The sequence below is a fragment of the Chiloscyllium plagiosum genome, unplaced genomic scaffold (genome assembly GCF_037043375.1).
Source record: "Chiloscyllium plagiosum isolate Xiang-an unplaced genomic scaffold, Cpla_swu_hap1 HiC_scaffold_7, whole genome shotgun sequence".
In the NCBI taxonomy this organism is placed as follows: Eukaryota; Metazoa; Chordata; class Chondrichthyes; order Orectolobiformes; family Hemiscylliidae; genus Chiloscyllium; species Chiloscyllium plagiosum.
This window is the reverse complement of record NW_028270145.1, coordinates 64263130-64276719: the sequence shown is the minus strand read 5'-3', so window position 1 is coordinate 64276719 and position 13590 is coordinate 64263130. Positions and strand designations below refer to the sequence as shown.

Below are 13590 nucleotides of genomic sequence, written 5' to 3'. Positions count from 1 at the left end.
TCGGAGGTTAGTTTTTATCTGTAAAGGTATAAATAGAGGTTTTTACCTGCAGATTGGTTCGAACTGTAACAACCAACTTTAGCCAAGATGGAAACATGGAAATTATTTTAGTTAGAAAGGATGCAATTGTATCACCATAATCAGGCTTATGGAACTCAGCCTCATTTAAGCCATCCACTAAAATAATATAATCATCTGCAGGAATCTTCTTTTCTGCAGAGAAAGTTAAAATTAATTAAACATTTTTACCGCATAGAATCTACATTACTACACATTCCACACACCCAGTCCCACTGAGTTATCCAGACTCCATCAATATACCTTAAAAAATCAAATTATATAATAAGTGCAGCTTTGGATGCAGTTGTCGGCCTGCCGACTCTTCTCAAAACAACTTAGTTCATCTTCTCCTGTTCCTCTCCCTGTATCTCTGCTAATTATTTCCTTTTAGGTACTTATCTAACTCCTCTTTGCGGAATTAACATTTGAAAAGGCTTTTACTACTTCTTCACACACTTCATTCCATATTCAAGCTACTTTCTACATAATAAATATTTTCCTCATGTTGCATTCCCATTTTTGCCAACCACTAAGCCTGCACCTTCTGATTCTCGACACTGTCAAGTGAAATTGGTTTTCCCTTGTTTCGGCCCTTCATGATTTTGCATAACTCCATTAAATCTCCTTTCAATCTTCTCTCTTCCAAGCAGAATAAGCTCAGGTTCTTCAATCTATCCATGTAGCTGAAGTCTTTCAAACACAGAACACAAACAGAATCTTTTTGGCAGGCTCTCTAAAAAGCCTTGACATCCTTCTGAAAATGTGATGCCAAAGTTGCATACAACTTTCCATTTCAAGTCAAATCAATGTTTTCTACAGGTTCGCCACAACTCCCATACGTTGGTAGTCAACACTTTCATTTATAAAACTCAGAATGTTATATCTCTGTTCAATTATGCTCTTAACCCATTTTCTAACTTCAACAATCTGTGAACATCCTTAATCCCTACATTCCCTTTAGAATTGTGCCCTTAAGTTTATAATTCATCACCACATTCTTTTTTGCATTATATTGTATCTGCCACGTGTCTCCTCTTACCACCAGCCTATATTTTGTTGATGTCTATCACATTTGACAACATATGCCTCAAGTATGAATTTGAGTTAGCTCGCTGAGCTGGAAGGTTTATTTTCAGATGTTTGTCATCATGCCTAGGTAACATCACAGAGTCTCCAGTGAAGCACTGGTGGTATGTCGGGCCTCTCTACTTATTGATCTTAGTTTCTGAAGGTGGGTGATATCATTTCTGCTTTTTTCCCCAAGGGAAGGTGGAGGGGGTCTAAATCAATGTGTTTATTGATGGAGTTCTGGTTAGAATGCTAGGCCTCTAGGAAATCTCTGTGGGTGTCTTTATTTCACTTGTCCTAGGATGAGTGTGTTGTCCCAGTCAAAGTGGTGTCCTTCTTTGTCTGTATGTATGGAAGCTAGTGATAGTGGATCATGTCTTTTGGTGGCTAGTTGGTGTTCATGTATCCTGGTGGCAAGTTTCCTGCTTGTTTGCCCGATGTAGTGTTGTTTTACAGTTCTTGCATGGTATTTTGTAAATGACTTAGTTTTGCTGGTAGTGTCTAATGGATCTTTTAGGTTCATTAGTCACTGTTTAAGTGTGTTGGTAGGTTTGTGGGCTACCATGATGCCAAGAGGTCTGAGTAGTCTGGAAGTCATTCCAATTATGTCTTTGATGTAAAGTAATGTGGCCGTAAGACTTTGGTTGCGTGTGTCTGCTTGTTTGGGTTTATTTCTGAGGAATCAGCAGTTTGTGTTTCTTGGGTACCCGTTTTCTTGAAAACATTGAACAGGTACTTTTTTCTGCTGTTTGTAGTGCTTGGGTGCTTCAGTGTGATGTAGCTCATTGAAATAATGTCTTGATGCAGCTCTGTTTGTAGGTGTTGGGATGAGACGCACAGAGATTTCCTAGAGGCCTAGCATTCTAACTGGAACTCCATCAATAAGCACATCGATTTAGAACCCATCCACCTTCCCTTGGAAAAAAACACCAGAAATGATATCACCCACCTTCAAAAACCAGGATCTATAAATAAAGAGGCGAGACGTACCACCACTGCTTCACCGGAGACTCTCACTGATGATGTTACCTAGCCATGGTGATGAAATGTCTAAAACAAACCTTCCAGCTCAGTGAGCTAACTTACATCCGTATCATCAACCTGAGCTACAAATCTTCTCAAAAATTAATGCCTCAAGAATTGCTAGTCCATGTACCTCACACATCATCAAGAGATACGCTTCTGTACCTTAAATTGTATCCATCCCCAATTTATTTTTGTAACTTTAACATTTTAAGTCTGGAAAGAAGATGCAGATTTAAGCATACCGATTTTAGCAAAGACATTCTAGGAGTATGATAGTCCTTTCTTTAAAAACCCCAACTGGTTTTCTTCAAGGAGAGGCACATGGATAATGGTAAAATTAGGGAAGGGTATGTTGATATTCTAGGCAATGTTAACACTAAGAACATGATGGTTTTGTTTGTGTAGGTAAGTTTCCAGGGCCTGATGAGATCTATCCCAGGACTCTAAAGAGGACAAGGAGCCTTGGCAGACATCTTTGTATCCTCTTTAGCAACAGGCGAGATCCCAGAACATTGGTGAATAGCCAATCTTGTTCCTTTGTGTAAAAGCAGCAAAATCCAGGAAATTATAGACCAGTGAGCCTTTTATCATGTATTTATTAATGGAGTTCCAGTTAGAATGCTAGGCCTCGAGGAAATCTCTGCATCATCCCAACACCTACAAACAGAGCTGCATCATGACATTATTTCAATGAGCTACATCACACTGCAGCACCCAAGCACTACAAACAGCAGAAAAAAGTACCTGTTCAACGTTTTCAAGAAAATGGGTACCCAATAAACACAAACTGCCGATTCCTCAGAAACAAACCCAAACAAGCAGACACACGCTACCAAAGTCTTACAGCCACATTCTTACAAACATGTTCTACTTGCATTTTAAGAAGAATGGACTTATTGGGGATATCAGCATGGCTTCATGTGGGGAGGTCCTGTCTCAAATTTGATTTAATTTTTTTGAGTAAGTCATTATAATTAATGGGATTGGGCAGTGCATGTTGTCTACATGGGCTTTCCCAAGGCATTTTACAAGTTCCCTCAAGAAAAGCTAGTCAAGATTATCAAATCACATGGGATCTATGGTGAATGGGCAAGTTGGATACAAAACTGGCTTGATTATAGTTATGGAAGGGGGTTTCTCTGACTGCAAGTTTGGGACCAGTGGTGTTCCGCAAGGATCAGTGCTGGAATCTCTGTTGTTTGTAAAATATATAAACAATTTAGAAGAAAATGTAGGTGGTCTGATTTGTAATTTTTCAAAATTGGTGAAATTGTCAATTGTGAGGAATGTTACCAAAGAATATAGCAAGATATAGACAAGTTGGAAAATAGAGCAGAGAAATGGCAGAAGGAGTTTCATCCAAACAAGTGTGAGGTGACACATCTTGGGAGCTATAATACAAGGGGCAAGTATAGAGTAAATGGCAAGCCCCTTAGGAGCACTAATGTGCAGAGGGATCTTGGGATGCAAGCCAATCGCTCTCCGAAAGTGGCAACACAAGTAGATAAAGTGGTATAGGCCGCATACGGCATGATTCATCAATCGAGGCAAGGAGTATAAAAGTTGGCAAGTGAGGCTGCAGGTGTACAAGACTTTACTTAGGTCACATTTGGATTACTGGGAACAGTTCTGGGCACCACACCATATGAAGAATGTGGAAGCTTTGGAGAGGGTGCAAAAGAGGTTTACCAGGATTTTGCCTGGGTTAGAGTGTAGTAACTATAAGGAGAGGGTGGACATTTTTTTTGCTGGTATATTGAAGGCTGAAGGGTGACCTGACTGAAATAGAAAAAAATTATGAGAGCTATGTAGAGGGTGGATAGTCAAAGTCTTTCTCAGTAATGTTAGAGATGGAAATGACTACCATGTGGGTGAAAATGAGCAACGGCAAGGCTAATGTAGAAGGTGAATTTGTAGACTTCTTCAGAGATTGTTTCTTAAAGCAATATATCACTGAACCCAACCAGGAACAGGCTAATTTAGGTCTGTTACTGTGTAATGAAGTAGAATTTACAAGAAATCTCAGATAACCATCAACTAGAGGGTCGCCTTCGCAACATAGTAGAATTTCAAATACAGTTTGAGGAAGAGCATATTGGATCTCAAATCAGTGTCTTCAACTTAAACAAGGGCAATTACAGAGGAGTGAAAAAGATTGTCCAAAGCGAGCTGGGAAAACAGACGAAGTAGAATGTCAGTTGCAAACATTTAAACAGATATTTTTAATGCTCAACAAAATTTATTCATGCCAAAAAGTAGTACTCAATGAGAATGATGAACCACCCTGGATAACAAAGGTAGCCAAAGGGAGTAGCCAAAGACTTTGGCATACAAAGTGCAAGGCTAGAGAGATGGGATTTTTCTTTTTAGGAACCAGCAGCAGGACTAAAAAGGTAATGAAGAGAAAGAAAACTGATTATCTAAGAAAATTGGCAAGAAATAGAAAAACAGCATGAGTTTCAACAGCTTTTTAAAAGTCTAAAGTAATAGTAGTAAAGTAAAAGTTGAGTTGCAGGTAGACAGAATGGTGAAGGCGGCGTTTGGCATGCTTGCCTTCACTGGTCAGTGCATCATGTACAGGAATTGGGAGGTCATACTGCAGCTGTATAGGACATTGGTTCAGCCACTTTTAGAATATTGCGCTCAATTCTGGTCATCCTCCTGTAGAAAGTTACTGGAATTGGAGGGTTTGAGCTACAGTGAGAGGCTAAATAGGCCGAGGCTTTTTTCCCTGGAACGTCAAAGGACGAGGGGTGACCTTATCGAGGTTAATAAAATCATGAGGGACATGGATAGGATGAATAAGGTCTTTTTTCCGAAGGTTAGGGGAGTCTAAAACTAGAGGGCGCGGGTTTATGGTGAGAGGGGAAAGATTCAAAAGGGACCCGATGGGCAACTTTTTCATGCAAAGAGTGGTGCATATATGGAACAGGCTGTCAGAGGAAGTGGAGGAGGCAGGTAGAATTACAATATTTGAAAGGCATCTGGATGGATACATGAATAGGAATGGTTTCGAGGAATATGGGCCAAACGCCAGCAAATGCGACTAGGATATCTGGTTAGCATGGACCAAAGAGTCTATTTCCATACTATACAAAGTTAAAAGAGGAGATTCTAGAAGATTGCAACCGAGGAACAAAAGGAGAACAGTGAAATGACAGATAATATAAGCCAATATTTTGCTTCAGCCTTCATGGTGGAGCACATTCTAACGATACCAGATAAATAAGGCTCTAAGTGAAGAAAAGACCCTGTGACAGTCCCCATCACAAGGACAAAGTATGAGAAACCAATGGATCCAAAGGCAGATAAGGCACTCATCTGCCTGCATCCAAGGGCTTTAAAAGTAGCAGCTGCTGAGAGAGCAGTGGAATTGGCTGAAATATTCCAAAACTCACTGGATTCTGGGCAGATTCCACAGGATACGAAAACTGTTAACATGACACACTTGTTGAAAAAGAGAGGGAGACAGCACATACGAAACTACAGGGCAGTTAGCCTAATATCTGTCATTGGAAAGATAGTGGGAGTCCATTAAAGAAAAACTAGCAGGAAATTTAGAATAGCTTAATAGAATTAAATCGATTATAAAAATGAGATGCAATTGAACTTAGATGTACCCCAAACTTTGCCTGTATTTTTGTTTTTAATCTGCCCAGTTCATTCATCAATCTCATTGGATTCCAGTTCAACAGTGCTGAACAAAGAGACCTTGGAGTGCAGGTTCATTGCTCCTTGAAAGTAGGCTCATAGGGAGATAGGATAGTGAAGGCGGCGTTTGGTATGCGTTCCTTTATTGGTCAGAGTACTGAGTACAAGAGTTGGGAGGTCATGTTGCGGCTTTTCAGGTCATTGGTTAGGCCACTTTTGGAATATTGCGTACAATTCTGGTCTCCTTCTTATCAGAAAGATGTCATGAAACTTGAAAGGGTTCAGAAAAGATTTACCAAGGATGTTGCCAGGGTGGAAGATTTGAGCTTTAGAGAGAGCTTGAATAAGCTGGGGCTGTTTTCCCTGGAGCATCGGAGGCTGAGGGGTGACCTCATAGAGGTTTACAAAATCATGAGGGACATGGTTAGGATAAATAGACAAAATCTCTTCCCTGGGGTGGGAGAGTGCAGAACTGGAGGGCAAGGTTTAAGGTGAAAGGTATAAGAGAGACTTAAGGGGCAACTTATTCACACAGAGGATGGTACGTGAGCTGCTAGAGGAAGTGGTGGAGGCATATACAATTACAACATTTGAAAGGCAATCGGATGGGTATATGAATAGGAAGGGTTTGGAGGGATATGGGCTGAATGCTGGCAGGTGGACTAGATTAGGTTGGGATATCTGGTCAGCATGGACAAGTTGGACCAAAGGGTCTGTTTCCATGCTGTACATCTCTATGATTGTATGTGAACGTGTGGGAAAGTTGTGTAGGCTAGATCATTGAAAGTACTTAAAGAGAAGATAGAGATTTTTAAAATATCAAGGAGTGACAGCTATGCTGAACTGACATAAAAGAGAAGTTGAGGCCTGGGGCAGATCAGTCACAATCTTACTGAATGGCAGGAAAGGTTCAAGGGACTGAATAGCTCACACCTGCTCCTATTTCAAATGCTCTCATGCCTGCTCACTGAATTATTTCAAAAAATTGTCCAATTGTGAAATTTTCAATCTTTTTTCACTTTGCTTTTTTTCTTTTCTTCATCTATCCAATCTTTCTTTTCTTCTCTTTATTTTGTCTATGTATTTAATTTGATATTAAATTGGCCTATGTTAGTTCACCAGGTTTTTCAGTCTGCCCTGATTATTTCTCAATTCATTAATTTAATTAGTCAAGGACATACTCTTCGCTCCATTATTTACTAAGGTCGCAGAGGCCCTGTAGTCCATGTTGTGCAGTTGTTAGCTCACAAGTCCAGAAACTTTGTTGCCAAAATAAATGTTTAAAACTTTGAAGTTCCTAAACAAGTCTAAATAAAGAGGTACTCCACAATATTTATGTAAATCTAGCTCTGTGTGAATACAACAAACGTTTTATGAATCGACACCCATGGGGTGAGGAGCGTACTGGTTGATCTAGAGGTCCACACAGTCAACGTACATACACACATTAAGTAATCGAAAGGTAAAGCGAGGGTACACACATCACAATTATATGTTAATTACAGCAAAAATCACAAATAATAATGCAACTTTGTCTTAAATTAAAGTTACTGGCATGAAGTCTTCTCACTCTCAACTGACTACTCTGACATTGCAATAATACAGTAAACTTACAGTATTTGAGATATATAATTTTTGCTGTTATCGAGCATGCAGATTCATAAGGTGCCAGTTAAAAGTTAATCTATGCTATATTTCATAGGTTAACTTTCAATGTTGGCAATCTGGTATAAAATACTACAGACACTATAACTATTTACATAATACCCAGCAGATATCTTAAGCAAATCACTTACATCTGTTAAGAGCCTTACCTTTTACCAGATTTGCAAGAGGCTCCAAAATACCTCTCTTAAATGCAGCCATCGGATCCTGGACACAAGATCGTAGACTGAGGACGCTCTGTATGTGTGATTCCTTCAGCAGTAGATCCCTGAAGGCAGCAAGCTGAGGTGCACGACAAAGCAAAGCTGCTACACTGTGGACAAATTCTGGTACGAGGCAAGTGTAAGTGTTATCAGCCTGGCAGTAGTGATAGGCAACAACCTGTTTAAAAAAAAAGAAACAAGTTTTGCTTTGCTGAATATTTTCTTCACACAACAAAAATTCCTTGTAGTACATCAGGAAAACATCATGGATGCTGGGAATTTGAAATACAAACAAAAATACTAAAATTATGAGGCAGCAGAGGTGACAAGAGCAGAGAGAAATACATGTCATTCTTGTTTCACTCTGAACAGATGCCATCTGATCTGCTGAGAATTTCCAGAATTTTCTGTGTTCATTTCAGATTTCCAGTGGTGTTAGCTTACATTAGATTTAATAGGATGCTTGGGTTCCTATCCACTCCTTTACTTTTTAATGATGATTGTTCTTTAATTCTCATATTCTCTTAACTCCTTGCTTTTTAAAAAAGCAATTCTATCCTCACTCTGAACTGTTTTGTGACTATTCAATTACTTGCTGTTCTGCCTAGCTTTTGTCAGCCAGAAAGTACTATGATTGGATTGGTGAGCAAACAAAAGCTGCAGCTAAGTTGCCAAACAAATAAACAGGCAAGGGATTGCTCAGGAAGGATTGTTCTAGCAAGTAGACCAGCCAGAGGCATACAGAAGATAACAAAAGTGAGCAAGAAGCACTCTCAAACTGGAGAGTAAAGGAAGGACTCAGAGAATTAGAAATGAAAAACAGGAGAGCTAGAATATATTTGAAATGAGTAAATATGTAAGCTAATCTCCCAAGAAGCATTCTCCCTGGGCCAACCTCAAATGAGGTTAGTAAAACTGCAGAACAAATGATACTATAGTGTTCAAATATGTTATCTCAAAATGCAGGAATGTTATTCAGTCTGAAAAGTATGCTTCTACCATTCAGAAGGGAATCAATACCAAATCTGTATCTAAGATTGTCAAGTTTGACTAGGCGTACAGCAGGGACAGTCCAAAAGTAAAAGGACAAAAAAATTTAGAAATTTATGTTTAAAAACTTACTCACCATTTACAAAGTTCTGAACAACCCTGCAAAGCAATTTCCAACATGTACATCTGATTCTCCCAGCTAGCTTAAGTGGTCCCCTTCCAGTTGGCACTACAGTTACATGAGCCTTCCATGGTCATATTGTGAATATTAGATCAGATTAGATTAGATTACTTACAGTGTGGAAACAGGCCCTTCGGCCCAACAAGTCCACACCAACCCGCCAAAGCATTCCCCTACATTTACCTCTTCAAATAACACTACGGGCAATTTAGCATGGCCAATTCACCTAACCTGCACATTTTTGGATTGTGGGAGGAAACCGGAGCACCCGGAGGAAACCCGCGCAGACACGGGGAGAATGTGCAAACTCCACACAGAGTCGCCAGAGGCGGGATGTGAACCCAGGTCTCTGGTGCTGTGAGGCAGCAGTGCTAACCACTGTGCCACCGTGCCGCCCACAATATTTGGCAGAAAAGTATGTATGAAACATTAACAAATGTGTGCTAAATATGTGATAACATAAAAACAAAGTTCTTTTAAAGCTAGTCCTGTGAAGTACTCAAAATGTTGGGCTAAGTATAAAGAAACAAAACTAATAAATAAATAAAGCATTATAAAGGTTACATCCACATGTTTTAAAACTAGATCATCTCAAAAATGTGCCAGATATACACTGGGAAAATAAACCATGATAAACACATTCTTCTCTGAACATATCAACCCTGGATTTTAAAACAAAAGCAATAGCGAATGCTCCTGGTTACCTTTTTTTGAGTTCAAGACAACATTTCCAGTTATAATGGGAACAAAACTAAGGGATGTAAACAGAAAATAATCACTAATAAATCCAATAATAAATCTAGGGGCAATTTTGTTCCCTTGTAGTGCTGAACATGAGACACCTCATTCCTCTGTGGAGTAGATGAAGCAAAAGCATAAATGTATTTAAGAGGAAACTGAACATGTGGCAGATACTGAGATATGTGAGTACTAAGAGTGATATGGGTGAAAGTTCATTTGGAACTTAACTATAACCAAGACCTCCTTGTTTTGGATAGCCGATTCTGCACTGTAAATTCTATGCAATTCTGTACAACTGGGAAGCAACAGCTACCATGAAATTAAACAAATTGAATCCATGTAATTTTCGCATTTACCTTTATTAAACCATTTTACTCCATTTAAGAGAACATAAATAAAATCTGGAGAAATTATTTAGCTCATTGCAGCCTAGTAGGGTGAATGAATTGGAGAATTGAAGGGGATTGGTGGAATGAAAGCTAGGCCTGTGCCTTAGCAAAATAACATGAGGAGACCTTTAGCACTATTCATTCTTCCATCATTCCAGGTAGTGAGTAATGGGATGAATCGTGCCAACCCACAAGGGAATTTTATCAACAGGCTTCGGACTTGTCTCCCAGTGCAAGGATTTAATTAAAATATTTGAAGCATTCTATTAAGTGCCAATTTTCCAGGCCATCAACATGACGCAAATGGCAAATTAACACTCCACTGGGGTAGGGCAGTTGTCCAGCAACAGCATCGGGAGGAAGTCTTTTTTAATCATTAAAAAAGCGAAGTACAATGAGTTATTATGGACCAGGCCAGATCCCCTCAAAACATTTCAAGAAAGTAGGCCAGACCCTAACTTTGCTAGTTAAGCAGGTCTACAGTGGGTATTCCAGGAGAGATGCAAATGGTCATACTACTTCATTTTAAACAAGATTTATTTACAAGATTACCGAGTGTAACACAAACAGAAAACAGAATACCGAATAACAACCTATCCGAAAATCCAACAGATTTTCCCAACTTAATGCTGTTCCTAATACTTGCAACAATCCCCATAAACACCCCTCAGCACAAAAAGTAAAATCAAACACAGGGTTTTACAGAACAGAAGTCAGGGAGAGGGGGTGGGTCAGCATGGACCTTCTTCCCTTGGGTCCAGCAGCTTCACAACTGCTTGACTACTTTCAGTGAATAGACTGCCAAAAACCAAATCAAACAAGAGCAAAACTGAGCTGCAAGAACTGGCCGCTCCCCTTTCATTGTTTAAGTGCTTTTTATAAACTTTAAAGCCTTTTGACTGAGGCATTATCTGTTAGCTATAATCAAACCGACCCTAAAACCCTTCAAAGGTTAAGACTTTTCGGAGTCTGTCTTTTACAACCTCTTTGGAAAAACAAACCAAGGACAACAGAAACTTGTTAAAGGAGCAACATCGTCACAGAGTCCTGGGGCAAGTCAGTCATGGATGTGACAAGAAGCAGCAACTGCAGCAGTGATATGAGAAAAAGAGTACGTAAGATGGAGAAACACAGACAGTATGTGTAAGACAAAATAAGAGTGCACGAGAGAGAGACAGACAATGTGCATGAGAACACGGGCTGGTGGGCAAGTGTGTCCAGGAGAGAGCATAAGATTATGAGAGACAGACAGAGTGTATGCGAGAGTACCACACGTTTGCACATCCCGCATGCACCTGCGAGAGAGAGTGATATGCACACTTGTGCGAGTGACTGAATTTGAGAGGGAGAGGGGGAAAAAAATAAGAGTGTTGCTAAGTAAGTGAGTGGAGTGGGTAGGATGAGGAGCTGCCTTGGAATAATTTTTGTTTTTCTTGTTTACTGTTGTGGAGAACCTCACCTTTCTAAAATTTGCTTAACAATTCTCCGAAAGATTGAAAGGCAGCATTATGACAGTTATCCATTACATTGTGCACATATCATTGGAAACGCTTATAAAACGTTTCACTGCACATGCATGCTGTTCCAACTGCAAACTGAGCACGACAGTTTAGCTGGTCCATGAATGTATGAATTTACAAATAGTTTGCAGCAGTTTCCTGGCTGCTAAAACACAGATAGATTACTAACTTGGTTAAACAGCAAAGGGTGCTGGGTACATTGGCCAAATAAAATTCTGAAGTCACAAAACCAAGACACCAAACACTGTGCAAACACAGCAGCCAGATGCTAATGACACTAGCATAACGTAAAAGGCAACAGTTATCCCATTTAGATATATCCTCCACAACGCAACCACCAAACAAAGAAGGGCCCAGACAGAAAGGCACTGTATCGATCAAAATGATTGACAATGTGTCAAACTATTAAAATGGTCTCCCTGACTCACCAAAACTATAGGGAGTTCCAGAAAACCACCCGAAGGTGGTATAGAAACAGGGTTAACCTGCAGACCCCTATCTTGAATCTTCTCAAGGCCTTCCGATGAAACCATCACAGTAAGAGGCAGAGATGAGCCAATCATCCAGAGAGAGACAGACAGAGAGAGAAGGGTGAGACAGAGAGAGAAAGAGACAGACAGACAGACAGACAGAGAAGAGACAGAGAGAGCAGTTTCGCAGACCCAGAGAGAGGGGGAGAGGGAGAGAGGGAGAGAGAGAGAAAAAAAAGAGTGACTGCGTAAATCTACAACAGACCTGGGAAGTATTGTAACATTAAGGGCGCCAAATCAGATTAGAGACAGCATTGTTCATATTACTGGTTATTGTAATTTGTTTTCTAATAAATTGAGACTGCTTATATCGGTACTAACTTGTATTCAAAGTGATTTGACCACTTCAGTATTGTGGGACACCTCAGCAAATTCATTCACAACCTTCTGGTTGGAGCTGTCTAACTTGTTTTCAGGAGGCAGGAGATGAGATGATTCTAATGTATGTCGTTCTTACTCTGCTCCTACAGAATAACAGCAATACCAAACTGCTCGTATCATGTAACAATCAGGCAGAATGTTGAGTTTAAATAAAGGAGTACTTTACTTTGTCATCTGATATAAACTCAAATGCAAGAAATGGATTTATGTGACAATGAAGGCTATAAACTATTTATGAGGACATTCGGTGCTGTTCTAATAAAAAGAATCTCAAATGTTCAGACTATTATTTCCTATACTGGACAATTCAATTAAAATGGACAGCAAAACCTCAGAATTGTATGCACCTGCTATTGGAACATACAACTCTAACTGTGTTTATATTCAGTAGTAATTACATGCATGGTAAGTACTAATTAAAAACTGGTTTTCAAAATAATGAGCCTCTAACTCAACAAAAAACAAATTGTCTTCCAAAACATCACCATCACAATTTGAAAATAATTCAAATACAATTGTAGGAAATTTGAGTTTCCCATCTCCTATTTCAACAGAAATGAGTTCCAGTTTGGATGCTGTTTCAACAAATAAAGTTATTCTAATTTATTGGACTTTACAGTCAGTATGCTAATTTAAAAGCCACAAAAATAAACAGGAAGACAAATGGTGAGGATGCCACAGTCTGCAAAGAGATACAAACAAGGTATGTGTCAGTGGACAGAAGTCAGATAGAATGTGGGAAAAGAGAGATTTTTGATTTATGTGGAAAGAACTGAATATTATTTAAATGACGAAAGACAACAGAGGGATTTGGGGGTCCTTGTGTATAAACCACAAAACATAGCACAAAATATCAGCAGGAAAACAACTGGAATGTTGGTTATTATTCCAAAAGGGAATAGAATATAAAAATAGGAAGATCTTAATACACCGATACAAGTTACAGCCAGATCACACCGAGAATAATACGAACAACTTTGATCCTATATTGAAGGGAAGATATACCAATGTCGAAGGCAATCCATTGAAAGCTTTTGAGGTTTGAGGGGATTTTCTTACAAGGAAAGTTTGAGTTGTTGGGCCTGTATCCATTGGAGCTTAGAAGGATGAGAAAAGACATTGTTAAAACATAAGGGGTGTGTGTGTGTGTATGGGGGGGGGGGGGGTCTGTCTCTCTCTGTGGGA

General features: G+C 39.5%; 1 protein-coding gene across 1 annotated transcript in view; it reads right to left on the bottom strand.

Moving 5' to 3' along the window:
- LOC122551620 (protein TANC1) overlaps positions 1-13590 on the bottom strand; it is a 152378-nt gene that overhangs the window by 82488 nt on the left and 56300 nt on the right. Inside the window, exons 8-9 of the mRNA XM_087988566.1 lie at positions 7620-7851; positions 47-213 (exon numbers count right to left, since the gene is read on the bottom strand). Coding sequence (XP_087844692.1) covers positions 47-213; positions 7620-7851 — 399 coding nt within the window. The remainder of the gene's footprint in view (positions 1-46; positions 214-7619; positions 7852-13590) is intronic.